Genomic DNA, 27,857 nt, shown 5'->3' with positions numbered 1-27,857 from the left:
GCACATTGGATGACATTGATAATGTTCTAGGAGTCACAAGTTGTAGTGAAATGGAGCTGAATTTGATAATGAGAAATAGAATGAGTCCACAACAAAGTTCCCTGAAATTAAGAACTACATAGATCCCAATGTCCAAATGGCATATGTCCAAAATGCGGAGGGTCCAAAGGCAGGGCTGAGGTATCAAGCAAAGCCACTTTTACTACATGATCTCTAATATTGGATCCGCATGTTATAAGAAATTAGCGGTGGTTCATGAAACACCAGATGAAGCGCTAGTACATGCCAATGATGTTATATACATTTGGCAAACCAATCAGCTTTGTTGGAGAAAAGGACCACACATACTATAGGAGTGCCCTGAGGTTTTTTACAATACTGTAAGAGTGATGAATGGTCAGAATAAAGTACCCTGCGATATGCATTTCTGACCACCCGCATTGGATATCCTCTAGCAAAAAATATTTTTGCTAAGAAATATGCTTGTGTTATCTGCCAATGTTCAATAAATTCTGCGTATTCTAAAAAATTGACTGATAGGTAACCCTTTGATATTGCAGCAAGTTGTTTCTGTCAGTACTCTTTCTGTGGACTGTGGTAGTAATTTTTTGGTCAGTTTTTATAATTAGGATATCCAAAAATGAATGTCTATCCTGATTGTAAGAAATAATAAATTTTATCCACGGATCCAGTGAATTTAATCAATTGTGAAACACCAGCAACTTGGGAAGCGGAGCATCTCAAATAAAGAACAGATCATTTATGTATCACATCCAAATCAATACTTTCAAAAAATATTCTGAGATATAAACATATTGTTGCGAAGGCCGGCCATGGGTTCCGTTCTTCTCTCCAGCCCGGGCGAACCTCCTCCGTAGCACGGCGGGGCCGCCATCACCGTTCTGTCCCGGGTCTTCTCTCGCGGCTCATCCACTGCTGAGCTCCGTTCTGCTAGGGAGTTCCCTAGGGCACGCGCACCCCTCCCCGAGATTTAAAGGGGCCGCAATGCGCTAGGGCTGCCGGCCCTCCGCGGATAATGTCACTTCCTCGGGCCTATTTGCAACTGGTACCCTCCCTGGTTGTCTTGGCTCCTTGGTATTGTGTTCTAATTCAAGTTTGCTTGACCGCTACCAGAACCTGACCTCTGCCTGTTCTCCGACTTCGCATGACATACCTGCCTGCCACCTGCCAAAGACCTCAGCTAGTTCCTGACCTGCCTGCCTGCCAGCCACCTGCCCAAGACCCCAGCCTGCTCTTCGACCTTGCCTGATCTCTGGATCTTGACCCTTGCTACGTTGACCATTCCTCAGACTGATTCTTGGACTTTGACCCTGCTCATCTGACCTTGCTTGATTCCAACTCTATTCTGGTTCGCTCTCCTCCAACCTGTTTCCAGCTTTGAACCCGATAGCGCTCTCCCAGTGTCTGTGGGCATGCTGGACTCTGACTCTCCCAGGAGACCCTGCGAGGCCCACCTAAGTCCCAGTGGCCTGGGTCCCTACGGGCTCCTCCCGGGGGGACCTCGGGCTTCCAGTGGTGAAGTTCTACACTGCCTCTGTCTCCTTCCATGCTCTGCCCCCTGTGGCCAGTCCCTGTACTGTCTCAGGACAAAGGTCCACCCCCAAGCGCAACACATATTTGGTTTCATAATCGTACAAGACTAAATTGGCTATGGACTGGGCAACTTCTGACCCCATTATTATACCATGAGCTTGCAAGAAAAATTGATCTCAAAAACCAAAATAATTATTTTTGAGGACTAAATCAGCTAATGATCTCAAGAAATGATTGTGAATCCATGGGTAACTGGATGAAATGTAAAATATTAGAGATGACGTCCATTACTGTAGTGAGTGAAATGTTGGTATACAATGAAATGACATCCATGCTAACCATGTTTTTGATGACGGTAAAGAGATATTATCCAGCTTCCGTATTACCTGGGTAATGTCCTGTACATAAGAACGCATTTGTTGGACATGTGGTTTCAAAACATGTCCAAAAATATTGCTAAAGGTTCCAAAATGAAATACGATATGTCTCAATGGTGGATTCACTAATGTTTTGTGTACTTTTGGCACAACATATAATACCGGAATTCTAGGATGAATTTCTTGAATTTCTCTTTGTGAATGAATGTGTTGAGGGAACAAAGGTCCAGAATCAGACGAAGGCCCCCACTCTTTTTTGGGATGAGGATGTATTGGGAATAAAACCCCTTGCTGCGCTGATGTTGAGACACTGTGCATATCGCATTCTGATGGATGAACTCTGGAATTGTGGGTTTTCTTACTAATTCTCATGAAACATGTGGGAAGAAATTATCATAAGGGTAAAAAGTTCCAAGGTCTCTAGACTGTGGCAAAATGGCATAAATAGTCTAAGGTTTCACAAAGGGGTACCAGCATTGGCAGGAGTTATTAAAGACATCACCAGAGGAGCAAAGGAAGAGCACCCCAAGGCTCCAAAGGAGGCACCAACAATAGTGTCATGAACTCTTGATGGCATCACGAGAGGCAAAGGGGCACTAAAAGTGGCATCAGCATGCCAAGACACCAAGATGGGGAGCAAAGACAGAAAAGTGGCAGGAAAAACCCCAAGGCATTGATAAAGGGACCAACCAGCATGAAGAGTAGCATCAGAACATCAAAAGAACATGACAGGTGCACAGCAGCCCCCCAGACTGGCAAGAACACCTCAAAGTGTACGGTCTGGGATTCAGCAGCAAGGCACAGTGGCAGAAAGAACCCCAAAGTGTAAAGTCTGAGAACGTCAGCAAGGCTGATTGGCACAAAGACACCAAAGATGTAACGTGAAGGGCATAGCAACATGGCAGTGGCATGGGAGATGCCAGTCATTCTGTTCAAGCAGACTTGCCAATTGTCAGAATCAGTACAAGAGAATGAACTGTGGTAAGTATAATTTTCTGGAAATAAGCCTTGATTACATTCCCTTCTGGAACTTGATCTAGCTGCTGGTTGGAATATTCATTTTCTTGTGACTTGGGCTTTCTGAAAGAGCCTGTTATCATAGGCAGGACGTATAAATGGTTTCTCTATTAAGTGTAATATGATTTTCCTGGAAATTGGTGAAGTTTGCTCCATTTAGAAACCAATTCCCATATTCTATAGCTGAAGGCTAGCTTGTCTACATTCTTATTTTAAGGTTTTGCATGAGTTTTCTCTTACTACATAAGAGGTACTCCATCCTCTAATAACATTCAGTACATTTTTGTTCTTTCCTGCAACAATGAGTGAATTCCTGGGGGTGGAGCTACTTTATATTCAGTCTTATGTAAACTAAGAGCATATCTTTAAATGATCAAAAAGAAATAAAATAGAAGTAATAGGATTATTCATAAAGGCAGTGTTTCCAAATACATGAATACATTAATTATCAGGGAAATAAAAAGTCAAACAGACCCTCAGAATTATTTTAAACATTCACAAAGCACAAACATTACAATTATAATACTTCACAGACAGCATTGTACCCTAAATAATTCCTTTTAATTCAGAAACAAGGAAGAATATAAGAGAAATATATAATTTTCTGATATTCTGATGAAAGCAAGGTAACAAATTAAACAATACTCATAGCCTTTGTAAAGCTAATTGTCTTATGAAAACTGTTTCAGATGAGCACATTTTACACAAACATTCCTCACAATTCTATAGTGCAGAGCAGGAAGTGCAATGCCGATAGATAGTATCCAAAATAAAAGCAGACAGTAAAAACAAACTCTCTTATTGCAGAAGCAACTCTAGAATGTCTAAAAATATTGTTATTACAATTCAGGGTGAATAGATCAAAATATTTTATTTTACACTTCAATCAGTTTATTTATTGACACAACACTTTCCTAATTGATATGTAAATGGATGGCACTGAGCTAGGGCTGGCAGCAGCTCTTGGAGGGTCAGACTTCTTGGAGCTGGGAGTGTGAAATTGAAAGTACCATCAGCTGAAACTATTCCCTCAGTGGCATGATGCCATTCAAACTTATGTCATCCTGTTTCTGGTCCATAATCCTTCCACATGTAGTGAGCAGGGGTTCTGGAATTTCTTTCACGGGGTAGGTCCCTCATTCTTAGCAGCACACACTCTCTTTCATATCACAGACACATGCACTGCATCTGGGACCTCCGAGCCAGGAATCCTTATTTCTACCACACACAAGCAGGCATTCACCTCCGGTACTTAGATGAGTCTATTTACTTAGACTGTGCCAGCATATTTACCTAGACTGTATACCCAGGGATTTTATCTCCCTGTAATTCAATGGGATTTACCTCCCTGAAACTGTCACCAAGATTTCCCTCCCTGAAATCATTGCCTATTTACCAGGCTGTATCAGGCCTTAATCTTTTAAACTAAATAATTCTTAATTCAAAAGAACATACCATACTCCATATTATAGCGCAAAAATAAATAATAAATAAGTAACATTTCCCTTGAAGGTCTCCATGCCAGCGCATATTACATGATTTTATGTAAACTTTTATTTCATGTATCTTTTTAATATATTATTGTAAACTGTCGAGATGGAATTTTTTTCTGTGCAACGGTACAGAAGAAAACTGTTTAAATAAATAAATAAAATAAATACAAATGGTACAGCACAAAAAGACAGAGATAAAAAACAAACCAAATACCTTCAGGCGGTCCTGTGTTTCATCTGGATCGAGAGAGGGGCACTCGGCCAGTAGAGCTGTAATATTCCAGGTCAGTTCGCGTGGTCCCTCCTTCGATTCCCGGGCAATGCACTATCTGTTATGAAAAAAAGTTACAAACACCACAAGAAAGAGATTGGACGTTCTTTTACCTTTAACCCTTTATTGATTCATGTACACATGGGGAGCCAGAGAGCAATATTGACTGACTCTGAATTGACATGGCATATGCAGATTTAAATACACTTTCATACCAAGATAAAATGTTAAGATAAGCACTGTTGATTGAAGATGAAAGGGGGACGTTGAGCACATTCCTAACCCCCCCTTTGGAAAAAGTAAACTAACCTTGAAAACATTTACAGGGAGGTTAGCTTATTAGCCTTCCTTAATCACACAGCAGAAATAAACATTTGTTCATATCTTTGTACCATGCTCTCTCTGTTTTCTGGGTTCCACAATTTGTAAATGCCTGAGTCAATATCACATTTTACCCTGACATCCTTTATAGAAAGAGGAGCCTAACCATTTATCTATTTAGATGGCATGAGAATATGATGCAAGGAAATAGGTAATGAATGTATTGCTTGGCTGTACATGTGGGTAATGAAAATGTAAAGTGTATATCAGTTGCCTGTGTAGGATACGGGGAGCAAACTGTTTCTAAAGATCTTTCTGTTAGAATTGTACATTTTACAATAAATTACCAAAAAAGAGGAATTTTTGGTTTCATGTCAGATTTTCTTGGTTAATGTCAATCTGCTAATTTAAGAGTTGCTCTGTGATAAATTGGGACCTGGAGATCAGATTTATTCTGAAGCTAGGATTTTCTAAAGCAAATAAGGAACTGGCTTTCCAAATTCCTGAAGCTTCAGCAGCATTAGAAACCCACCATTACAATTAAATTGCCACCACTGTTAACAGGTTCAGCAGAGAGGCCAAAGACAGCCCAGCCACTGAGACTGAATTCCCCCTCCAGAGCAGGATTGGGGGCACATTGACAGTGGATGATAAGGAAGACTCACACCCATACTGTACCTCTTCTGTGCTGCAGCAGATTATGGGGTAATAGAGCACCTATCACCAACATTACAATTAAGAATTGATTATCATTTTTAATGAGACAGAAATAGTTGACAGTGGAAATGCATTATAGATGCTTATAACTGTTTCCAAAATTCATTTAGCGAGGTATTGCACAGCATTGGTATGGCTGGGGCAGGTTTTCCAAACTGCTCCCTACTGGAGTGAGATTTAAGTCTTCCCTGCTACCAAGAGGCTGGAAAGTGAAGTTCTGCAGGAGGATGGTGAAGAACAAAAAGACTTCCATCCGGGCCAAGTTTTCTCCAGGACAAATCCGTTGCCCTGCAGGGAGAAGATCAGAAGGATTGGTAAAAGTAGTAATAGATTGGTTTTTTACCATTTCCTCGATCACAATGTGGAGAGCTACATGTTAGTCAATCAAAATAAAGTTGAACTTGATGAATCTATGACCTCTTTTTTACCAACTGCTTATAGCTATGTAGGTAGCATTATTAATTTATGTTATTCTTATATACTGCGTCCACTTCTGATTTTTTTATTTTAAAATGGTGTAATGATTAATAAGAAATCAATACATAAAATTTATAGCAAGCAATACAATGAATCAACATAAAACAAAAACAAGACACCAACCACAAAAAAGATCAAAGAGTTCCCTAAGGGGAGGAGTCAAGATGGCCACTGCTGCAGGACGCTGAGTCGCGCTACTCTGCATTATATTTCCTAAAAAAGCCTTTCCCTTTCTTAAAATTTTGACGAAATGCCTCACAAGAGGAAGGGCAAGGTTAGGGTATACCCTCCTGACCTACCTTGCCTTTCAGGACAGCGTGTGATAACTGACTTCGCGACCTTAGGTGCTCAGACGAGGGAGCCAAACGCCGCTGCGGAAGTCTCGAGAGGAGCGAGACTCTCGCCAGGTGACATCACGCTGAGCCCTCCGGATCCCTGAGGTCCGCTATGCAGCTCTCCCCTCGTTGATGCTGGTGGTATTGCACTTGTCGACCCAAGTTTGATCGAACAAGTTCAAGATGGAGGAACCCCCAGCATTTTAGGAGCTGGGGCAGGAGTATCTGACCAACCCCCACCGGAGTATGTGCGGGAAATCCCAGAAAGGGGAAACCCTGGTATGGGAATCGACTCACCTGGAACATTGGGCGGGAGGCCCCGACGGGAGGAGGTAGGAACTGATATTTCTGCGCCCTGGGAGTTTACGAAGCCAGCAGAGATAACATTAGAATCCTTATGGGACCTAATGATGGTTAATGCCCGGACCCTCAGAGAGCAGTCTCAACAGATGGGGAATATGGTTAAAAGGCTGGATGTGGTGGAGAAGGAACAGAAAGAAAAATTTTCCGAACATACTATGGCTATCCAAGAGATTTCAGTTAAAGTAAAGCAGGTTCAAGAGTTAAATATTTCCCTTTTGAAAGATCGAATAACATCTCAGAGAAGAATTGAATCGATTGAGAACTATTTGCGACATATGAACATAAGAGTGGTGAATTTTCCAAAAGTGATGGGAGGACCTGCATTGGTGACTTTTAAAAGATTCATGACTGAGACTCTAAAGATCCCTGTAGAATTGTTACCTTCTCTTAAGAAAGTTGTGTTTTTACCTGTTAAAGGAGTGGTTTCTCAATTACCTTATGGTGATAACAGGGTTGACTTAGAAAATCTAACGGAGTATCTAGAAAATTCAAATATGGAAGTTATAGAGAGGGCAGTTCTTTTTGTATCCTTTTTCACTGAACCAGAAAGAGTAAAAATGATGAAAGCTTATTTTCAAAACATTAATACTCCCTTTATGGGAGCCACAGTTAGGGTCTATCCAGACCTTTCTAGGGCCACCCATCAGCGGAGGAAAATGTTTATAAATATGTGCCCCGAGGTTTTGGCCAAAGGGGCAATTTTCCTCCTAAGATTTCCATGTAAATGTATTATAAAGTATATGGGTAACACCTATATTTTTTTCATGCCCGAGCAATTGAGACAGTTCCTGGAGGGAGGGACATAACCTATATGTATCCAGGGACATATAGTGAATTCAGGCCTACACAGCAGTAAAATGTGGTACAGATTTCCATTGTTCTCCTTTGATTTTCCCTTTATCCTCCCCCTCTAATATTTCCAATGTAAAGCAGTAAAAGTATTACCTTAATTGCATGTATTAGAATACATGTGGATGTATAATCTTATGTTAAATCCATGTTTAAGGGTTTCTGTATTTCCTTACAAGGTTGTCTTTGTTATATTATTTGAAAACGGAATAAAATATAAATAAAAAAAAAAAAAAAAAAGAGTTCCCTAATTTGCCCCTTACCAATGTAGCATCAGTGGTCTTAATATAACATGTATGAAGGGAGTGATATCAGAGGAAGTAGTAGATATTTGGCACTACTCATTCTGAGGTATTGGCACTTTAACAAAACTTCAGTACACAAGTAAGTACAGGTTCTTCTCTAGCCTATCTATCCAAGACACAAGTTGTTTTTTGGGGAGCCTCTTTCAAGGAGAAAGGTTCTGTGGGTCTCTCTCTCCAAGGAGAGAGGTTGTTGGTATAAGGATGCCTCTCTCAGAGAGATGCTGAAGGGAGCTTCCTATCCTAAGAAGATAGCTGGGCTCCAAGGTTGAAGTGCCCAGAATTGCACAGCGCTATTTTGAATAGAAGAAATAAAAAATGGAATCATCCTCAGTATGCCAGCACCATTTTTAAGCATACCACTGGCAGGGCAGGAGCAACCAGGAATTGCTCCTGCCTCATGCAGAAAGGAAATATGGTAAGAGGGATTGATGGTTTATTTAAAAAATGAAAGAAATGTAAATGATCAAAATGTCACTTATTTTTAATTTGTTTCATTTAAAAAGCAAATTGAAATGAACCCATATAGGGAAACAGAGGGTGGGACTAAATTGTCAGTTTTCCCAATGGAGAACGGTCATTAGTGGAACACCCCAAGAGTCTGTTCTTGGATCTGTGCTGTTCAACATATTCATAAATGATCTGGACAAAGGAACAAGTAAGGTGACCAAATTTGCAGATGACACAAAATTGTTTTGAGCTGTTAAAACAGCAGAAGATTGTGAAGAACTGCAGAAGGACCTTGGGACACTAGGAAACTGGGCTTCTAATCGATGATGCAATTTAATGTGCCAAGTACAAAATAATACATGTAGGGAAAAATAATCCCAACTACAGTTACACAATTTTGGGTTCCGTGTTAGGAGTAACCAGCCAGGAAGAGGACCTCGAAGGCCTTGTGGGTAATACCTTAAAATCTTTGGCCCAGTGTGCAGTGACAGTCAAAAAGGAAAATAGAATTTTAGGAATTATTTAGAAAATAGAAAACAAAACTGAGAACATCATAATGCCTTCGCATAGCTCTATGATGCAACCGCACCTTGAATACTGTGTGCAATTTTGTGTTGTCAAAGTGGATCCTTGAGTCGAGGGGAAGTCGGCATCACCTGCGAGGAGGAATCCCACAGGTCCCCACCATCAGTAGGCAGAACTAACTGGCAGCAGAGGCCCAACTGGAACTTCACCAATACCAGACCACATTCTCCTTAAGTTGAGCCCTTGGGTGCCAGGCATGGGCCTCTGTGAAGAGTGGTAGCTAAGGCTATAGATGCAAGCCAGATGAAGGTCAGGCTCAAATAATGAGATCCAGATCGTAACCCATGACAGTCGGGCCCAGATACATTGTGAAGGAGAAGATCCAAGTGAGTGGACAAAGAGCTGAGGTCCAGACAGAGGACTGTGGTGAGGGGTTTCTCCTGCAAGTGGTGGTCCAGACAAATGGACAAAGAGCCGAGGTCCAGACAGAGGTCAGTAACGAGGTCAAAGCAGGAGTCCAAGAACACAGAAAGAGATGGAGGACTCCAGAGGAGATGCTGAAGAGACCAGGATGACAAACAGGAACACTGACTAGAAGGCAGGAACGCGGAGTGGCAACTAGCACTACCCGGGGTAGTTGACCTATTGCCAAGTCACTGGTGGAATGTTTGGGACAGCTTTATATAAGAGCCAGAGGATGATGTCATCCGAGAGCGCTGCCTAGCCATTCCCGCCACTGGCCCTTTAATGTGCAGGAACTGGCCACATTTACCTAGGAAGGCAGAAGAGAAGGCCCTGAGGTTCCAACAGCGCCCTGCTGCACAGAAAATTGGCCCATTGCAGTGGCATGGCACAGCTCCCTGCCATGTTCAGAAAAGGACACCTGCAGAACTGGGGCAACATGGCATCAGGAGGCTGCATAGATGGGGGAAGTTTGAAGGTAAGGGCGGTGGGCCACAGGACAGGCCCACAGTTCACCAAATGCAACAGTAACCCCTCATCTAAGCCCCCTCCCTGAGAGTCTCGACTTCTTGGGACCTGTGGAATGAAAGTCTTTTAGGATACTTTTGTCTAGTATATTGGAAGCAGATTCCCAGGTGTGTTCTTCTGGACCATATCCTTCCCAGGTTATAAGGTATTTTGCCCCACCGGATGTCTAGAATTTGATTCACCTGATATGTGATGGCCTCCTCCGAGGAGACCTCTTGGGGTTTCAGAGGTTTGTGAGAGGGCCAGGAAAGAACTAGAGGCTTCAGAAACGACACATGGAAAGTGTTATGGATTCCCAAAGAAGCTGGGAATCGCAGCTGGTAGATCACCAGTCCTAATTGGCGCAGAATAGGAAATGGGCCAACATAGCGTGGCACAAAGCACCTCAAAGGAATGTGTAGTTGAATGTTCGGGTACTGAGCCACATCTTGTCTCCTGGTTTGAATGTTGGCGCAGGTCTCTGGTGCCTGTCAGTAGTCTTTTAGCCCATTATGCTGCTTTCAGAAGCATCTCTGTGAGGTTCCTCCAAAGCTCCTGCAGTTCCTGGGCCATGAGATGACAGCAAAGGATGGAACTATCAGTGGAATGGGCAACGAAGGTAACAGCTGGGGCCATATACTATTTGGAAGGGTGAAGACCCCATAGCGGTACAGAAATGAAAGTTGTGTGAGAATTTGGCCCATAGAAGTAGAGAGGACCAGTCATCAGGGTGAGCATTGGTGTAGGCCCAAAGAAAGCCTTTCAGAGTGTGATTGGTCTGTTCGGACTGTACGTTGGCCTGCGGATGACAGGCTGTAGTAAAGTCCAACGTGATGTTGAATTTCTTGCAGAGATGCTACCAATACTTGGCCGTAAACTGGCAGCCTCTGTCTGAGATGATATATCTGGGTAGTCCATGGAGATGAAAAATGTGCAAAGTGAAAAGCTGGGCCAATTACAGAGCCAGAGGAAGTGGAGAGAAGTGGGCCATCTTAGAGAAGCAGTCTACCACAACACAAATGACGGTGTTGCCATTAGACAGTGGAATGATCCACCATAAAGTCGGTGGACAGCTAGGTCCAGGGTTTCTTGGAGGCTGGCAACAGCTGTAAAAGCTGCCAGGTTCATCCCGCCAATGGTTTCTGCTGCATGCAGGTGGGACAGGAGTCCACATAGGCCCGGACATCTTTACGCATTTGTAGCCATCAGTAGTACTGCTGGAGCAGGGCAAGGGTCCATGCTTGTCCAGGGTGACCTGCCTTTTGGGAATCGTGGGACCACTTTAACACTTTTGCAGAGCTTGCGAGGTATGATCATTTTTCCTGGAGGAACAGTCAATGTGGAGGCCAGTTGAGCTTCAGTGGGAACAGGATTTAAAGTTGTACAGAAAGGCTTTGAAGACATTGTTTGTTGAGGCATTTCGGTAAGGAAGTTTGATACAAACTTTATGATTTTGCACGTGTATATTTCATGTTTTAAACGTGTTTGTTTTATATGTTTATTTTATGCTGTATGTAATTTTTTATTGTATTATTTTATTGTGGATGTTCAATTGTAATCCACGTTGAATGTATTCTTTGGAAGTAGTGGAACATAAGTATTTTTAAATAAATAGATGATTTTAAATTCCAGCGTATATGTGTGCCCAAGCGCTCATTTTAAAGTTACCACCCCTATCAACTGGGTTAACTTTATCCATGTTTACATACACCTTTAAAAAAATGGAGCAGATTGGTAAGGCAAGACTTTCCTTGGCTAAATCTATGTTAACTTTGTCCCATTAAACTATGACTATATGTTTAGTAATTTTGTTCTTTATTACAGTTTCTACCATTTTGCCCAGCACTGACATCACGCATACTAGTTTGTAATTTCCTGGATCACCCCGGAACCTTTTTTAAAATGGGCAACCCTCCAATCTTCAGGTAGCATAGATTATTCTAAAGATAGTTTACAAATTACTAATAGCATGTCTGCAATTTCATTATTAAATTCTTTAAGCACCCTGGGATGTAGCCCATCTTGTATACATGCACGTGTAATAATCCTGATTTATACATGGAGGCAAGTATTTTATACAGTAAGGGCCTGATTTGAAAAGCATTTACACGCTTAAAATCGGGTATTACATGTGTAAATTCACTTTATTTGTGTAAGTGGGCTTTCGAAAATTGCTACAATAAATGCCATTGAATTGTCCTTAGGATTTAGTGCACTTTATGCGGGTAAATGGCTTTTCAAAATTGCTATAACAGTAGTTATATTTACATAAGTAAATCTTTTTGAAAATTACCCCAATGCATGTATACCATTTTGAAAATACTTGTGTATGTATTTCAGATCTCTTCAGTTCACTTAGACCCTTTTAGCACTTCAACCTGAACTGCCATCATTTCATTCAGACTTCCCACGGAAAAATTGCAGGCTTGTCTAATTTCACTTGCACCAGACAACTAGGAGGGGTAAAAGTCTGAATAGGTTTGGTCATGTAAATGCATTTATCTCTTACAAAATAGCAACTACTGAGCATACTTCTGAACCCCACCCCAGGACGCCCCTTGCCCACCCCTGTTTTCCGACGGTAAAATGAAATGGAAAATAAGCGCATAATCTTGACATTTATAAAATAACATAACCGTGAGCAGGGTTGCCAACTGGCTCCAGATTTTCAAGATAGGTTAATCCAGTCTTGGTTTTACTGCCTTTCATGCAAGTATTTATAGTCTTGATTTTCTTAGGGAATGCAATATGGAAATCAGAATTGAAAATCTGGAGCCAGTTGGCAACCTTATCCGCGAGTACATTCTACTCATGCAGGTATATGCTATTTTATGTGCAACACCCCTTTCAAAATATACTAGGCCCAGACCGAGCCAGGTGGGTGCCCCAGGCAGGCTAGAACAGCGCCTCAAGAGGGGAGATGCACCCTGCCTCCGACTCCCCCCCCACCCCCCCACAGCCTTGCAACAAAGGGGCAGACTTCAGTCGGGCACGCCTCTCGCTCAGCAATAGCCGCTGATCAGTCTGCCTGCACCTGGGCCTGCAGTAGTGGCTGCTGACGCTGAGGGGTGGTCCCCATTGAAGCTACAAGTTCCCAGTGCCCACCACAGGTGGGTGCCCCAGACAGCTGCTTGTTGGCCCAGTCCTTAATCCGACCCTGTACTGTACAATCACAAAACAAATTTTACCAGCAGAAAATATCATCAGGGCATCATTTTTCTTTATGCAGCCTTTTTCATCCAGGAAATTTGCTGGGTTGAAAACTTCTGGTTTCTCATAAAATTCTGGGTCTTGATGAACTGAAGCTAGCACAGGAATGACAGTGATGTCCTGGAAAACAGGAGGTGACAGCACTGCACTGTAGTGAGCCAACAAAACATGCCAACTACTATCAGACCTGTGACCTCTATCTCTGGCCATACTCCAAAAAAAAGTACCTTTGGTATCTTGTAGCCGTTTAACTGGGTGTCCTGCATTACTAGGTGAGGTATAGCTAGGGGTGCGATGCTAGCAAATCGCTGGATTTCCTGGATCACGGCATCAGTATATGGCATCTTCTTTCTGTCTTCCATGGCAGGGGGACGGTCCTGACCAATCACCTGGTTGATCTCTTCCTGCATTTTTTCTGGAAAAGAACATATCTTCATATAAATATTTTGTGAGTGCCTTAAGAACCCCTCATGACTTTCCTTCCCCTTTGGCAAATCTCTGCAGGAGAGTTTCAGTTTTATTGTGGAGCCCATGGCACAGTGTGAGCAAATGCTCCCAGACATTCTTAGGCCATGCCTGTTAATAGGGCATACATTCCTTTAAGCCCTCTCTCAACAACTACTGAAACCCCAAGTGTTTTGTGTAAGCCCTCTAGAGAGCTCTTTCTTTAATGCTATTGGAGGAGCTCATCTGGATGAGCTCCTAAATTTAATGGCGGAAATAGGTTTCCATCCTGAGTCTAGCCTGAGTTTTCCAGCTAAGAGGATTTATATTTAGACAACAACCAACAAGGACTGAATTGCACAGTCTGGGTAAACAAATAAGCGTGGGAGTAGCTTGCTTTATGCAGCGGTTACTACCCCTAACCAATTAAGCCTGATACTTCACTTTGAATGCATATCCAGCGCAGCTCACTGTTTCAACAGCAGAGGGGAATAAAGAAATAGGATTTACATTCAGACAACAACCAACATGGACTGAATTGCACAGTCTGGTTAAACAAATAAAAGTGAGAGTAGCTTGCTTGTAGAGGCGGTTACTACCCTAAACCAATCTAAACCAATCAAGCCTGATACGACACCTTGAATGAATTTTACATCCAGACAACATGTAAAAAGGCATTGATCTGAACAATATGAGTAGACAAACATCAGGGTAACTTGCTCGATATGACGGTTACTACCTTCAAACATTAAGCCTTATACTTCACTTTGATGCAGCTCCAACACTGCTCTCTGCATCAACGGCGGGGGTGGAAGGAAATTAGAATAAAAAATGTACCAATAAGGGCCCTCAACTCAGCGGTCGGAGTAACAGATAAGTATGAGAAAAAAAGTGTGAAAGCTTGCTGGGCAGACTGGATGGGCCTATTGATCTTCTTCTACCATCATTTCTATGTTTCTATGTTTAGTTTGACCCACTGTTGTTCCACCTCTCCCATTTTCTCCCAGTTTTCTAGCTCTTCCTCCAGGTTCATCCCCATTTCAACAAAGCCTATACTTTTGAAATTCAAAACTCAGGTCTTCATCTGACCTTTCAATATCCTATTTGCATTGCAATATGAAACCATACTGATAATGATCTTTGGTGCTCAGGTGGGCGCCCACCCAGACATTAGAAACATTATCCCCATTAGTGAGCACTAAGTCGAGTATAACTCCCTCCCGCGTGGGTTCCATTATCATTTGTTTGTGCAGAACTCTTTGCAAGGAATCCACTATCTCTCTACCTCTCATAGATTCCACAGAAGGGATTCTCCAGTCTACATCCGTTAGATTTAAATTTCTATTTTTTTTCCCACCTTTTGGATGTCTTCGACCAGATCCCTGTCTAGTTCTTCTGATTGGGTTGGAGGCCTATAAATCACAGCAGTAAAAATGGAAGCACCATCTTCTCTTTTTAGGACCGTCAAAAATGCATCTTCTCTACCCTATGTCCCTTGCAATTTAGTTGTTTGGATATTGTTTTTGAAATAAAGATCTACTCCTCCCCCTTTTTTGACCTTTCTGTCCTTCCTTATCAAGTTATAGCTAGGGGTAGTTGCATCCCAATCATAAGACTCAGTGAACCAGGTCTCTGTAACAGCAACTAACTCCAAGTCTGCTTCCACCACTAAGGCCTGCAGATCTGGTATTTTATTGTCTATATTACTAGCATTTGTGGTCTTGGCTTTCCAGCTTTTCTCCCTAGGATTGTTACTCTTCTAGTCAGCTTTTCTGTTATTTTGATCTGATTGATTTTGTTGTTTTCTCCTTCCATTTCCTGTATTATTGGGGATGACATGGCAATTTCTTTGGCCACCTACAGCTACCCCAAACTTCTATTTTAAATGTCTCATAATATATGCTCTGAATTTGTCACTTAGCATCCTCTGTCTGGCCAAGGACAAATGTAGACCATCTTTATAGTATATCCTTTTACTGCTCCCTACACGGCCCCAGCTACCAATGTAACCAAAACCACTTGCTTTACACCATGTTTTCAGCCATACATTGAAGTTATCTATATGGCAGAGCCTTTCCTTCCCCTTTCCATGAACAGGTAATACTTCTGAAAAGGCAATAGTCATTGCCATGTGTTACATCTTCTTCCTTAGGTTTTGGAAATCTTTCCATACCTCAAGGATACCATGTCTAGCAAGGTCATTGGTAGCCAGAATGACGACAGCATTGATACTGGACGCTCTACTTTCATCTATAATTGCATTGACTATTTGGTTGGTATTTATACTGGCTGAGGATCTTGGACAGCGTTTAACTGTTGTGTTGCCATCAAAATTAATTCTCAAATTGGTTCCTCTGATGACCACGTCTCCTATCAGAAGCAGCTTCCTTTTATGATCTTGATAATGTTTAAGGGTTTCTGGGTATACTGGGTTACTACATTCCTTTCATACATCACCTCATTTTCCATTCCTGGAGCTTCTTCATTATCCAATGCAGAAAAGGTATTATGTAAGGGTAACGGTGAGGATAGTGGGTGTCTTTTCATCACAGGCCTTATTCTGCCAGAGCCCACTATAATCCATTTCTTCCTGGGTTTCTGAATCCTGGATGTTTGACTTTTCTATAGGACTGGGGATGGATATTCAGGATGCTGCACAATTGGGGAAATTGGGTGTCGTATAGCCACATGCCTTGTTCTACCAGAGCTGACTATAAACCATTCATTCTTGAGTTTTTGAATCTTCTATGGGAGCTGGGGGAGATATTCTGGATGCTGTCAGGGAGGGGAGATTTTCTTAAACCTGAGCAATTCCACTTTCAGATGAGTCATCTTCGTTTTCATTGCAGACAGCTAAAAGCAAATTAGACATAACCAAGGATCCATCAGACATAACCAAGGGTCCATCAGACCAAGGGTCCAGCATCCAGAGTCCAACAGTGGCCAATCCAAGTCACAAGTACCGGCAAGTACACAAACATTAAATAGACCCAAGCTACTATTCCTTATTAATTAATAACAGCCCTAACCACATCCTCTGGCAATAAATTCCAGAGCTTAAGTCTCCAAAATACAGGCCTTAGGACATAAGCATCACAATTATTTTACTGAATAACAGACATTCTGCTAATACCGACTAATATACAAGTCATTAGATTGGTACTTAAGTCTTAATTACTTAACCTAAGTCCTTGGATAACTATTTAAGAAGAAATCACCCTAGGGGTGGGTGGCTATGTGGCAGAGTAGGATGTAACAAACAACTCTAGTAGATACCAGCCTTTTTAAATTAACAAACACAGCTACTTAATACAGACTAACAATATCAAAAGCTTGGAAAAACAGAAAGATTTCAAAGCAAACAATACAGAAATGCAGAACAATAAGGGGTAGATTTTAGAAGGTGCGCACGTGGTTCCCAGCATGTGCACATGGATGCGCCGATTTTATAATATGTGCGTGCTGGGAACAACTAACTAAGATAACTGGCTATATTCAATAGGTTGTTTGTTACTTCCTACCCTGCCACATAGCCACCCACCTCTAGGGTGATTTCTTCTTAAATATTGTCCCTGGCAGGTCCCATATTATGGAACACTACGCCCCTTGACCTAAGACTTCAGAGAAATCATAAACTTTTCAAAACACACCTCAAAACCTGGCTTTTCACACAAGCCTTCAAGAAAGAGAACGACGCAAGCAAATAAATAAATAAGGATAAGCGGACTTAGAGCACCCAGCTCACAACTTCCAGATTCTACCTGGAAATTATTTTATCCCTCTGATAATTGTAGTCAAACCGATAGGATGAATAGCAATAAAACATACAATCCCCCATGAGAATTTCATCAATGTAAATTCCACGTCATAAACCATATTATACTTAATGTTGCTTTGTTACCGAATAATAATGGCACACTCTATTTAAAGTATGATCTATATTTTCTTTGATATATGTGCCCTATTGTAAACCGTTATGATGGTAAATAACTTAATGATGGTATATAAAAACTTTTAAATAAATAAATAAAATAAATAGTTATCCAAGGCTAGATTGACAAACTAAAGAGTAGCAAATCACCTGGACCGGATAGTATGCATCCTAGGGTACTGAAGGAACTAAAAAATGAAATTTCTGATTTATTAGTTAAAATTTGTAACCTATCATTAAAATCATCCATTGTACCTGAAGACTGGAGGGTGGCCAATGTAACCCCAATTTTTAAAAAGTGCTCTAGGGGCAATCTGGGTAACTATAGACCAGTGAGCCTGACTTCAGTGCCGGGAAAATTTAGTGGAAACTATTCTCAAGATCAAAAACGTAGAGCAAATAAAAGGACATGGTTTAATGGAACACAGTCAACATGGATTTACCCAAGGGAAGTCTTGCCTAACAAATCTGCTTCATTTTTTTTGAAGGGGTTAATAAACATGTGGATAAAGATGAACCGGTAGATGTAGTATATTTGGATTTTCAGAAGGAGTTTGACAAAGTCCCTCATGGGAGGCTTCTAAGAAAACTAAAACATCATGGGATAGGAGGCGATGTCCTTTCGTGGATTACAAACTGGTTAAAAGACAGGAAACAGAATAGGATTAAATGGACAATTTTCTCAGTGGAAGGGAGTGGGCAGTGGAGTGCCTCAGGGATCCGTATTGGGACCCTTACTTTTCAATATATTTATAAATGATCTGGAAAGAAATACGACAAGTGAGGTAATCAAATTTGTGGATGATACAAAACTGTTCAGAGCCTTGCTGTAGTTACACAATGTTAGGAACTACCACCCAGGAAAAAGATCTAGGCATCATAGTGGATAATACTTTAAAATCGTCGGCTCAGTGTGCTGCAGCAGTCAAAAAAGCAAACAGAATGTTAGGAATTATTAGGAAGGGAATGGTTAATAAAACGAAAAATGTCATAATGCCTCTATATTGCTCCATTGTGAGACCGCACCTTGAATACGGTGTACAATTCTGGTCGCCGCATCTCAAAAAAGATATAGTTGCGATGGAGAAGGTACAGAGAAGGGCAACCAAAATGATAAAGGAGATGGAACAGCTCCCCTATGAGGAAAGGCTGAAGAGGTTAGGGCTGTTCAGCTTGGAGAAGAGACGGCTGATGGGGGATATGATAGAGAACATAAGAACATAAGAAAATGCCAAACTGGGTCAGACCAAAGGTCCATCAAGCCCAGCATCCTGTTTCCAACAGTGGCCAATCCAGGCCATAAGAACCTGGCAAATACCCAAAAACTAAGTCTATTCCATGTAACCATTGCTAATGGCAGTGGCTATTCTCTAAGTGAACTTAATAGCAGGTAATGAACTTCTCCTCCAAGAACTTATCCAATCCTTTTTTAAACACAGCTGTACTAACTGCACTAACCACATTCTCTGGCAACAAATTCCAGAGTTTAATTGTGCGTTGAGTAAAAAAGAACTTTCTCCGATTAGTTTTAAATGTGCCCCATGCTAACTTCATGGAGTGCCCCCTAGTCTTTCTACTATCCGAAAGAGTAAATAACCGATTCACATCTACCCGTTCTAGACCTCTCATGATTTTAAACACCTCTATCATATCCCACCTCAGTCGTCTCTTCTCGAAGCTGAAAAGTCCTAACCTCTTTAGTCTTTCCTCATAGGGGAGTTGTTCCATTCCCCTTATCATTTTGGTAGCCCTTCTCTGTACCTTCTCCATCGCAATTATATCTTTTTTGAGATGCGGCGACCAGAATTGTACACAGTATTCAAGGTGCGGTCTCACCATGGAGCGATACAGAGGCATTATGACATTTTCCGTTTTATTCACCATTCCTTTTCTAATAATTCCCAACATTCTGTTTGCTTTTTTGACTGCCGCAGCACACTGTACCGACGATTTCAATGTGTTATCCACTATGACACCTAGACCTTTTTCTTGGGTTGTAGCACCTAATATGGAACCCAACATTGTGTAATTATAGCATGGGTTATTTTTCCCTATATGCATCACCTTGCACTTACCCACATTAAATTTTATCTGCCATTTGGATGCCCAATTTTCCAGTCTCACAAGGTCTTCCTGCAATTTTTCACAATCTGCTTGTGATTTAACTACTCTGAACAATTTTGTGTCATCTGCAAATTTGATTATCTCACTCGTCGTATTTCTTTCCAGATCATTTATAAATATATTGAACAGTAAGGGTCCCAATACAGATCCCTGAGGCACTCCACTGTCCACTCCCTTCCACTGAGAAAATTGCCCATTTAATCCTACTCTCTGTTTCCTTTCTTTTAGCCAGTTTGCAATCCACAAAAGGACATCGCCACCTATCCCATGACTTTTTACTTTTCCTAGAAGCCTCTCATGAGGAACTTTGTCAAACGCCTTCTGAAAATCCACGTATATTATATCTACCGGTTCACCTTTATCCACATGTTTAACTCCTTCAAAAAAGTGAAGCAGATTTGTGAGACAAGACTTGCCCTGGGTAAAGCCATGCTGACTTTGTTCCATTAAACCATGTCTTTCTATATGTTCTGTGATTTTGATGTTTAGAACACTTTCCACTATTTTTCCTGGCACTGAAGTCAGGCTAACCGGTCTGTAGTTTCCCGGATCGCCCCTGGAGCCCTTTTTAAATATTGGGGTTACATTTGCTATCCTCCAGTCTTCAGGTACAATGGATGATTTTAATGATAAGTTACAAATTTTTACTAATAGGTCTGAAATTTCATTTTTTTAGTTCCTTCAGAACTCTGGGGTGTATACCATCCGGTCCAGGTGATTTACTACTCTTCAGTTTGTCAATCAGGCCTACCACATCTTCTAGGTTCACCGTGATTTGATTCAGTCCATCTGAATCATTACCCATGAAAACCTTCTCCATTACAGGTACCTCCCCAACATCCTCTTCAGTAAACACCGAAGCAAAGAAATCATTTAATCTTTCCGCGATGGCCTTATCTTCTCTAAGTCTTTAAGATCATGAGAGGTCTTGAACGAGTAGATGTGAATCGGTTATTTACACTTTCGAATAATAGAAGGACTAGGGGGCATTCCATGAAGTTAGCAAATAGCACATTTAAGACTAATCGGAGAAAATTCTTTTTCACTTAACGCACAATAAAGCTCTGGAATTTGTTGCCAGAGGATGTGGTTAGTGCAGTTAGTGTAGCTGGGTTCAAAAAAGGTTTGAATAAGTTCTTTGAGGAGAAGTCCATTAACGGCTATTAATCAAGTTTACTTAGGGAATAGACACTGCTATTAATTGCATCAGTAGCATGGGATCTTCTTAGTGTTTGGATACTTGCCAGGCTCCCATGGCCTGGTTTGGCCTCTGTTGGAAACAGGATGCTGGGCTTGATGGACCTTAGTCTGAGCCAGCATGGCAATTTCTTATGTTCTTATGTTCTTAGTGCAGCTGCATTATTGAATATACCTCCAAAGTTAGCCAGATAAGTTTATCCAGCTAACTTTGCTATCCGGACTGTATCTCAATATGTGGAATCTTGCCAACCCCAGAGAGTCAACCCTAAACAGTGAATGATTCACCCTAGGATGGTCTACTACCTCATCTGTTCAACTGAGACTACTCAAATATCCAGAAAACAAGCAAGGATTAGAACTCATGTATGAACAATTCTTTACAATTGAATATGCGATACGTCTTAAGTCTGTTTTAATCTGGTCCAAAACTTAAGTCTGGTCCACAACTTTTTCACTACTAGATTTATATTTATCAACAATAAAAACATGGCTCTCACACAACAGGCTGAAATTAAATACAAATAAGACAGAATTAATTTATTTATCAACTGTACCGGATTCAACCCTTCAACCACCTCCGAATTTTACTTTTCAGAATCAAACTATCACTCTAAAACCTTATGCAAAAAATCTGGGTATACTCATCGATTCCAGACTTGCTATGACAAATCACATATCGGACATTGTAAAAAAATCATTTTACAAAATATTTATGCTAAAAAAACTTAAACCACTTCTTCTTCCAAAAGATTTTCGCTCGGTCACCCAAGCTCTAATCCTATCCTCTCTAGATTATTGCAATTCACTATATCTTGGCTTGCCGCAATCAACCATGCAGCTAATACAGAATACCGCATCCCGAATGTTGTGTAATGTATCTCGACGAGATCATATTTCACCTGTTTTGCAATATTTGCATTGGCTTCCCATTCCATATCGTATAACCTACAAAATTATATCCACAATTCATAATCTGCTCTATAACACTAACGCTATTTGGTTATGCTCACTTTTAAGAATTTACAGACAGACTAGGTAACTCCGTTCTTTAGATAAATGTATTTTAGAAATACCAACAATAAAATCTGCTACTTTATCTCTAACCCGCAAACGAGCATTTTCTGTAGCCAGCCCAATAATGTGGAACTCACTTCCAGAACATATCCAACTGACAGCCAACCGTTCAGAATTTAAGAAACTACTAAAAACCCACCTTTTCTCCAGTGCATATAATCTATATTAAAATCTTCACACTACATTACAGTATATAACTTCAATTGTTCAATTTTGTTTGTACTAAGTATTGTAATTATGTTTTTAATATGTGATCAAATTATGTATGTTTGAATATGTGAACCGCCTAGACGGATAGTTTACCTACCCATTGTGCGGTATATAAAACTTTTAAATAAATAAAAATAAATAAAAATGGTGTGTATTTATCTTGAAAATCAATCCACCAGGTTTTCCTGCTTTCTCTAGCATGCCTTTTCTCTGTACAGGTTTTATATATATGGTATTGCTTGTGAGAGACAGAGAGGGAGGGAGAGAGAGAGACAGTATATATTAGGATTGGACTGAAAGAGGACCAGAGGTCCACTGAGAGTCCAGTTTGATTCTGATTGCCTAATACCTTCCTCTAAAGAGTTATTTAAGTAAAGAGAAAAATCCAGTGTGATTTGTAGTCAGTTTGACAACAGTGAAAATACCCTCCTTCCTGACCTCCAAATAAGGGGATTGGCTCAGAATCGCTGGATTAGCAGGCTCTCTAATTCTGGGCTGCAGCTAATGTGGATGTTAAACTTTTTTTGTACGAACATTCACATGACTAACAAGGCCATGGTATTGACGACAAGTTTTACCAATCCATCAGTAAAAGTTTTGGCATAGCATGGGATTTTGCAGAAGAACAAAACCATGAGAAAACAATGTGCAAAGCATTGAAATTTTGGCATTTTTGCAAGTTTCTGGGCATTTTGCCTTTTTTTTTCTGCAAACATCTCTTCTGAGAAAATATGTATTGCACATTGGCCTTGAAGTCACATTTTAATGTGCACATAAAATGTTACTGAGGGGCTTGGTAAATATTTTTTTACTACAAGTATTACTGCATAGGATCCCCAAACTTGTAAAACTAAATCTCCAGCTCCACAAGCAGAGACACAACCTGACATACACCCACACTTGACCTACACACAAAAACGCATGTTTCCTGAACCTTTAAAAATCACTGCCATAAATAAAATGTTCACCTGCCACTTCTGGAAATTTCATCAGAATCAGGACACCATATCTCAGGGTCGTGGTGACGGTGTCTGTTCCACCATGGAGCAAATTGTGCACTGTCATGATAAGAGTCTCAGTGAAGAAAGGGGTTGTTGGATTGTTCTTCTCCTGGGAAAATATATACAGGTGAGTATGTAATAAGAAAAAAAAAAAAACTAAACAATCCATGGTTTAATTTGTCTGAGGTCTAAACAAAATGAGCTGCTAGGGCTCGGTATGTAAATGGCTTGCTATAAAATTGCCGAGTTTGCATTAGTAAAAGTATGCAAAATCTGATAATTTTATGCACACAAAAAAGGAGATGTTTATCCAGATAGTTTAGTTTTGTTTAGTTTATTAATATTTGATGTACCTTCAGAAGGTAACCTTCTTCCAAAGAATATATCAAAATGGTTCACATTCCACTAAGGAGAAATGTGTTCTTACCTAATAACTTCCTTTACTTGAGTACGAGCAGACCAGACACATTGTTATTGATGTCACTTTAAGGAGTGACATCAATAAGCCTGTTATTCTGTCTCTATATGCATATATAGAGACAGAATAACAGGCATATATATTATATAGAGACAGAATAAAGACTCCCATGCTAAACTTAGCCTGCAGTTGCGTTACTGAATATACATGGATAAGTTTAAAGTTAGCTGGGTAAGTTTTATCCAGCTAACTTTAGACTTGTCTAGCATGTTCAGTTAATGTAACCAAATATGTACAATATCAGCACTTATCCAGCTAACAGGGAGTTTTATCATACCGCGATAAGGCTATAAGACACATTAAACACTGTACCTGGTGTTGCATAACTTTTGCTTCCTCTCCTAGTACACACTCGATATTCTCACCAATATAATTTTTGTACCACTTTATCGGCATTTCAGTTTTGAATTTAAAAGTACCTTACACAATACTTAACAATTTTTAACATAATTCATGTTGAGTTCGATTCTTCAGCTGTTTTAGACTTAAATAGGCATGCTGATTTCAAAACTGCAGTTAGTTTTCTTCTATCACATCAAGTTTTTTCTCTAAAGCCTATCTTAGACCTGGATTTATGAAAATGCACTAAATATCACATGTGATAAGAAAAGAAGAGTGTTGTATGGTAATAGGCTGTTTATCGCAAATAGCGTTTTCAGTATTTTAGGCTGCTAGGGGAGACAGAGCATAGTCTACCACCACGAGGAGAGAGAGAGAGAGATATACCTCTATAGGAGGCCCACCTAGTTACTCGAGGTGAGGTTTAGGTATTAATGTAGGGGTTAGGGGCCACTTTGACATTCAGAGTGCAACGTACGATCAAAATAGTGCATTCTTGTGAAGATTTGATGACCTTCAGAGTGAGGAAATTCACCCAAAGATGAGATTTGTGCAATGTTCTCTCAACCTAGCTTGATCTTTCCCATATAGCACTTTGATAAATGACCCCTTAATGCAACCACTCTAGACTGGTTCAAGCCTGGATCGAGGGAAGCACTAGTGCTCTCCTATTGGCTGAGAGCAAATATCCCTTGAGTGGGGAGGGGTGGGGGACGACCTTGGAGACTAGCAACAGGTTCATACTTGTCTAGGCTATTCATTTACATATGAGACAGTGTGGTGAGAGGTTGTGTGCCGCTCTATATAGTGAATCTTATTCCAAAGTGTAGTCCGAGTTCTTGTCTGTATACAAGGAGTTAGCAGAATTTATTTTTTTATTTACATAAGTACTTATTTCCTTTCCTTCAGATCATGTCTGCCTCTGCTATTTCTCGTCGTACGTGCCTAAACAACCCTGATTCGTTTTGTTATATCTGTGGCGGTTTCACCATTCTCAGTCAAAGGACAAACATCAGCGCATTTGTCAAGCAAGCCTATTTTGCATATTTTAAAGTAAAACTTGGTGATCAAGATAAGTCTTGGGCCCCTCACAAGGTGTGCAAGCAGTGTGTTGAGAGTTTACCGATGTGGACGAAGGGAACACGTGATAAATTGCCATTTGGTATACCTATGGTTTGGCGAGAGCCCAGAGATCATTCAAGTGACTGTTACTTTTCTATAGTGAAAACGTCAAGATATAACAAGAAAAATAAATGTAAAATAGAGTATCCTAGTCTACCATCAGCTATATGCCCAGTGCCAGTTTTCGAAAAACAGGAGTATGGTGAAGAACTAAGTGACAGCAACGATGAAGATTTTGAAATTGAAGATGACTCAGTTCATAAGGGATTTGATCAGCATGAGTTGAATGATTTGGCACGAGATTTGGGACTATCTAAAAAGGCTTCAGAACTCCTAGCATCAAGACTGCACGAGAAAAACTTGCTTGAAAAAGGAGCACAGGTATCCTACTTTCGTCAAGAGAAAGTGTATTTCTTCAGTTCTTTCGAAGTGACAGTGGCTTTGTCTATTGCCATAACATACATGGTTTAATGGAGGAATTAGGAATTCCAATCTATAACGCAACTGAATAGCGACTGTTCATTGGTAGCTCAAAGCGGAGCTTGAAGTGTGTCCTCCTCCACAATGGCAATTTATTTGGTACAGTCCCAATTGGCCATTCAGTTTGTTTTTGTGAAGTCTATGAAGACATAAAGAGAGTAATTGATCTATTGCAATATCATAAGCACAACTGGATCATCTGTGTTGACCTTAAAATGGTCTGCTTCCTTCTTGGTCAGCAACGCAGATACACCAAGTATCCCTGTTTTCTGTGTATGTGGGACAGCAGAGCTCGTGAGAAGCATTGGGTGCAGTCGAATTGGCCTCCAAGATTTGACCTCAAACCTGGTGATCCAAACATTCTACATGAGCCACTTGTTGACAGAAAGAACATTATATTCCCACCTCTGCACATAAAACTGGGTCTCATGAAGCAATTTGTTTAAGCTTTGCCAACTGAAGGAGACTGTTTCAAGTATCTCATTTTGCCATTTCCAAGCCTGTCGTTTGAAAAGATAAAGGCCGGTGTGTTTGACGGTCCACAGATTCGGCAGCTCATTAAAGATGAACATTTAATCGGGACAATGTCAGAACTCCAAAAGAATGCTTGATTGTCATTCAAAAACCTTGTCAAGGACTTTCTTGGAAATACACGTGCACAGAATTACACCGAAATGGTCCAGAAACTCTTGGAGAGCTTCAAAATGCTTCATTGCAACATGAGCATCAAGGTGCATTTTCTGCATAGCCATCTTGCTGACTTCCCGAAAAACCTTGGTGCAGTCAGTGATGAGCAAGGTGAATGATTCCACCAAGATTTGAAGGTCATGGAGGCACGGTATCAGGGTAGATGGGATGTACATAAAATGGCTGACTATTGTTGGAGCATCAGGCGAGATTGTCCACAGATTCAACACTGCCGGAAAAGCTATAAGCGTAAATTTTTATCTTAATATGTATGTTTGGTAGCAGAACTATACTACTTGTACACAATTTGACTTACAGTGACAATATATAGCCTTTGTATGAATAAAATAACTCTAAATAAACAGTATATTCAGGTAATTTTTTTCTTTCATTTCCTTTGTATGTACATTTTGTATGATTTTTGGGATAAAGGGAGGGTATCCTGTACCTTAAAATGTTGACGTGATAAGAGAAAAACTGGGGTCATTTTTGGATTCAGATGTCAAGCGTTAGTCAAAAACAAGTGTCAGATCTAACTCAACGAAAATTGTGTTCCCCGGTGATTTATGGCCAGAACGTATGATAGCGAAAAACAGCGTCAGATTTGGAAAATGGCACCAATTGGGACTAGGGAGTGCCCTGCGCCCTCACACTGAAGAACAATGAGGATTTTAAGGTAACGGAGAGTGGGGATTGGGTGGGGGGGGGAGCACTAGGCCACCAATGCTATTTTTGAAGACTTGGGAGGTAGTGGGGCCACTATTAGCCTATTTATATCAAAGCAAGGGGGTGGGGGCCAAGGAGGGTGGAGGCCTCATTCGTTGGTGGGGGGGGGGGTTGACTGCATAAAGATGGATTAGCCGGGGGGGGGAGGGAGTGTCATCATGCACTAACTTTAATCTATTTTTGTAATGCCCTTCACCTCTGATCTGAAGCAGCTCTGGCATAGCCTCTAGCAGCATTCTGCATCCAAGTACTTTGGCTAGAGCTTCCTTTTATAGGTCAACCAGTCAGGACTTCCTGTAGCGCTGGCTGATGACATCACATCCTACATGAGTATTTAAGGAAGTTCATTACTACCAGCCAGTGCCTCTGCAATAGGTCTCCTGCTCGTTTAACAGTGCTAGTTGTTACAGCATTTTCTGTCTTGTTCCTGCCTTGCCATTCCAGCCTGCCTCATCCATCTCCAGGCTCCCTTGCTCACTTCTGTCTGTCCTGCTTTGTCTCCTCTTCCCTAAATTGATTTCTCATTGCCAACCATAGCCTGGACCTTTACTTCGCCTTGCTCTCTGCCTGCCTTGACTTCGGACTTGACTCAGCCTGTAAGGCCCATCTTGTGCTTGCACAAAATAGGCCGAATCAACTTAGCAGCATTCTAAGGACTCATTAAACCCCAGAGCATGACAATTTTTTCACTTTTTTTTGTCGGGCCACTTTGATTTGCAGCCCTGGGGATGGGCATCTAGTAAAATCCCCAGCGACTTTTTTTTTTTAATTTACTGTTTATTGAACAAACATGGAACATATAAAGCTTCAG

General features: G+C 40.9%; 3 protein-coding genes across 7 annotated transcripts in view; all 3 read right to left on the bottom strand.

The window, feature by feature from the left end:
* The window catches only part of LOC115072975 (cytochrome P450 2F3-like), a 175,214-nt gene that overhangs the window by 101,179 nt on the left and 46,178 nt on the right, over positions 1-27,857 (bottom strand). The gene's annotated exons all lie outside the window — the stretch shown is intronic.
* The window catches only part of LOC115072974 (cytochrome P450 2F2-like), a 107,241-nt gene that overhangs the window by 46,077 nt on the left and 33,307 nt on the right, over positions 1-27,857 (bottom strand). The window contains exon 1 of one of the 3 annotated variants that reach the window (XM_029571040.1): positions 4,656-4,794. The exons of 1 other annotated variant lie outside the window; for it this stretch is intronic. The gene's annotated coding sequence lies outside the window, so the exon portion shown is untranslated. Of the gene's footprint in view, positions 1-4,655; positions 4,795-27,857 lie in introns of those variants that run through there. One more of the 3 variants, XM_029571042.1, reaches the window with a different exon arrangement.
* LOC115072973 (cytochrome P450 2F2-like) overlaps positions 4,820-27,857 on the bottom strand; it is an 80,631-nt gene continuing 57,593 nt past the window's right edge. For all 3 annotated transcript variants that reach the window (XM_029571036.1, XM_029571035.1, XM_029571037.1), the window contains 4 exons: positions 23,182-23,323; positions 13,458-13,645; positions 13,209-13,350; positions 4,820-6,038 (listed from right to left, as the gene is read on the bottom strand). In XM_029571036.1, coding sequence (XP_029426896.1) covers positions 5,857-6,038; positions 13,209-13,350; positions 13,458-13,645; positions 23,182-23,323 — 654 coding nt within the window. In that variant the 3' untranslated portion in view covers positions 4,820-5,856. The remainder of the gene's footprint in view (positions 6,039-13,208; positions 13,351-13,457; positions 13,646-23,181; positions 23,324-27,857) is intronic.

This window comes from Rhinatrema bivittatum, chromosome 11, assembly GCF_901001135.1.
Source record: "Rhinatrema bivittatum chromosome 11, aRhiBiv1.1, whole genome shotgun sequence".
Lineage (NCBI taxonomy): Eukaryota > Metazoa > Chordata > Amphibia > Gymnophiona > Rhinatrematidae > Rhinatrema > Rhinatrema bivittatum.
The sequence above is the reverse complement of the archived record's forward strand: the minus strand, read 5'-3'. Positions and strand labels throughout refer to the sequence as shown.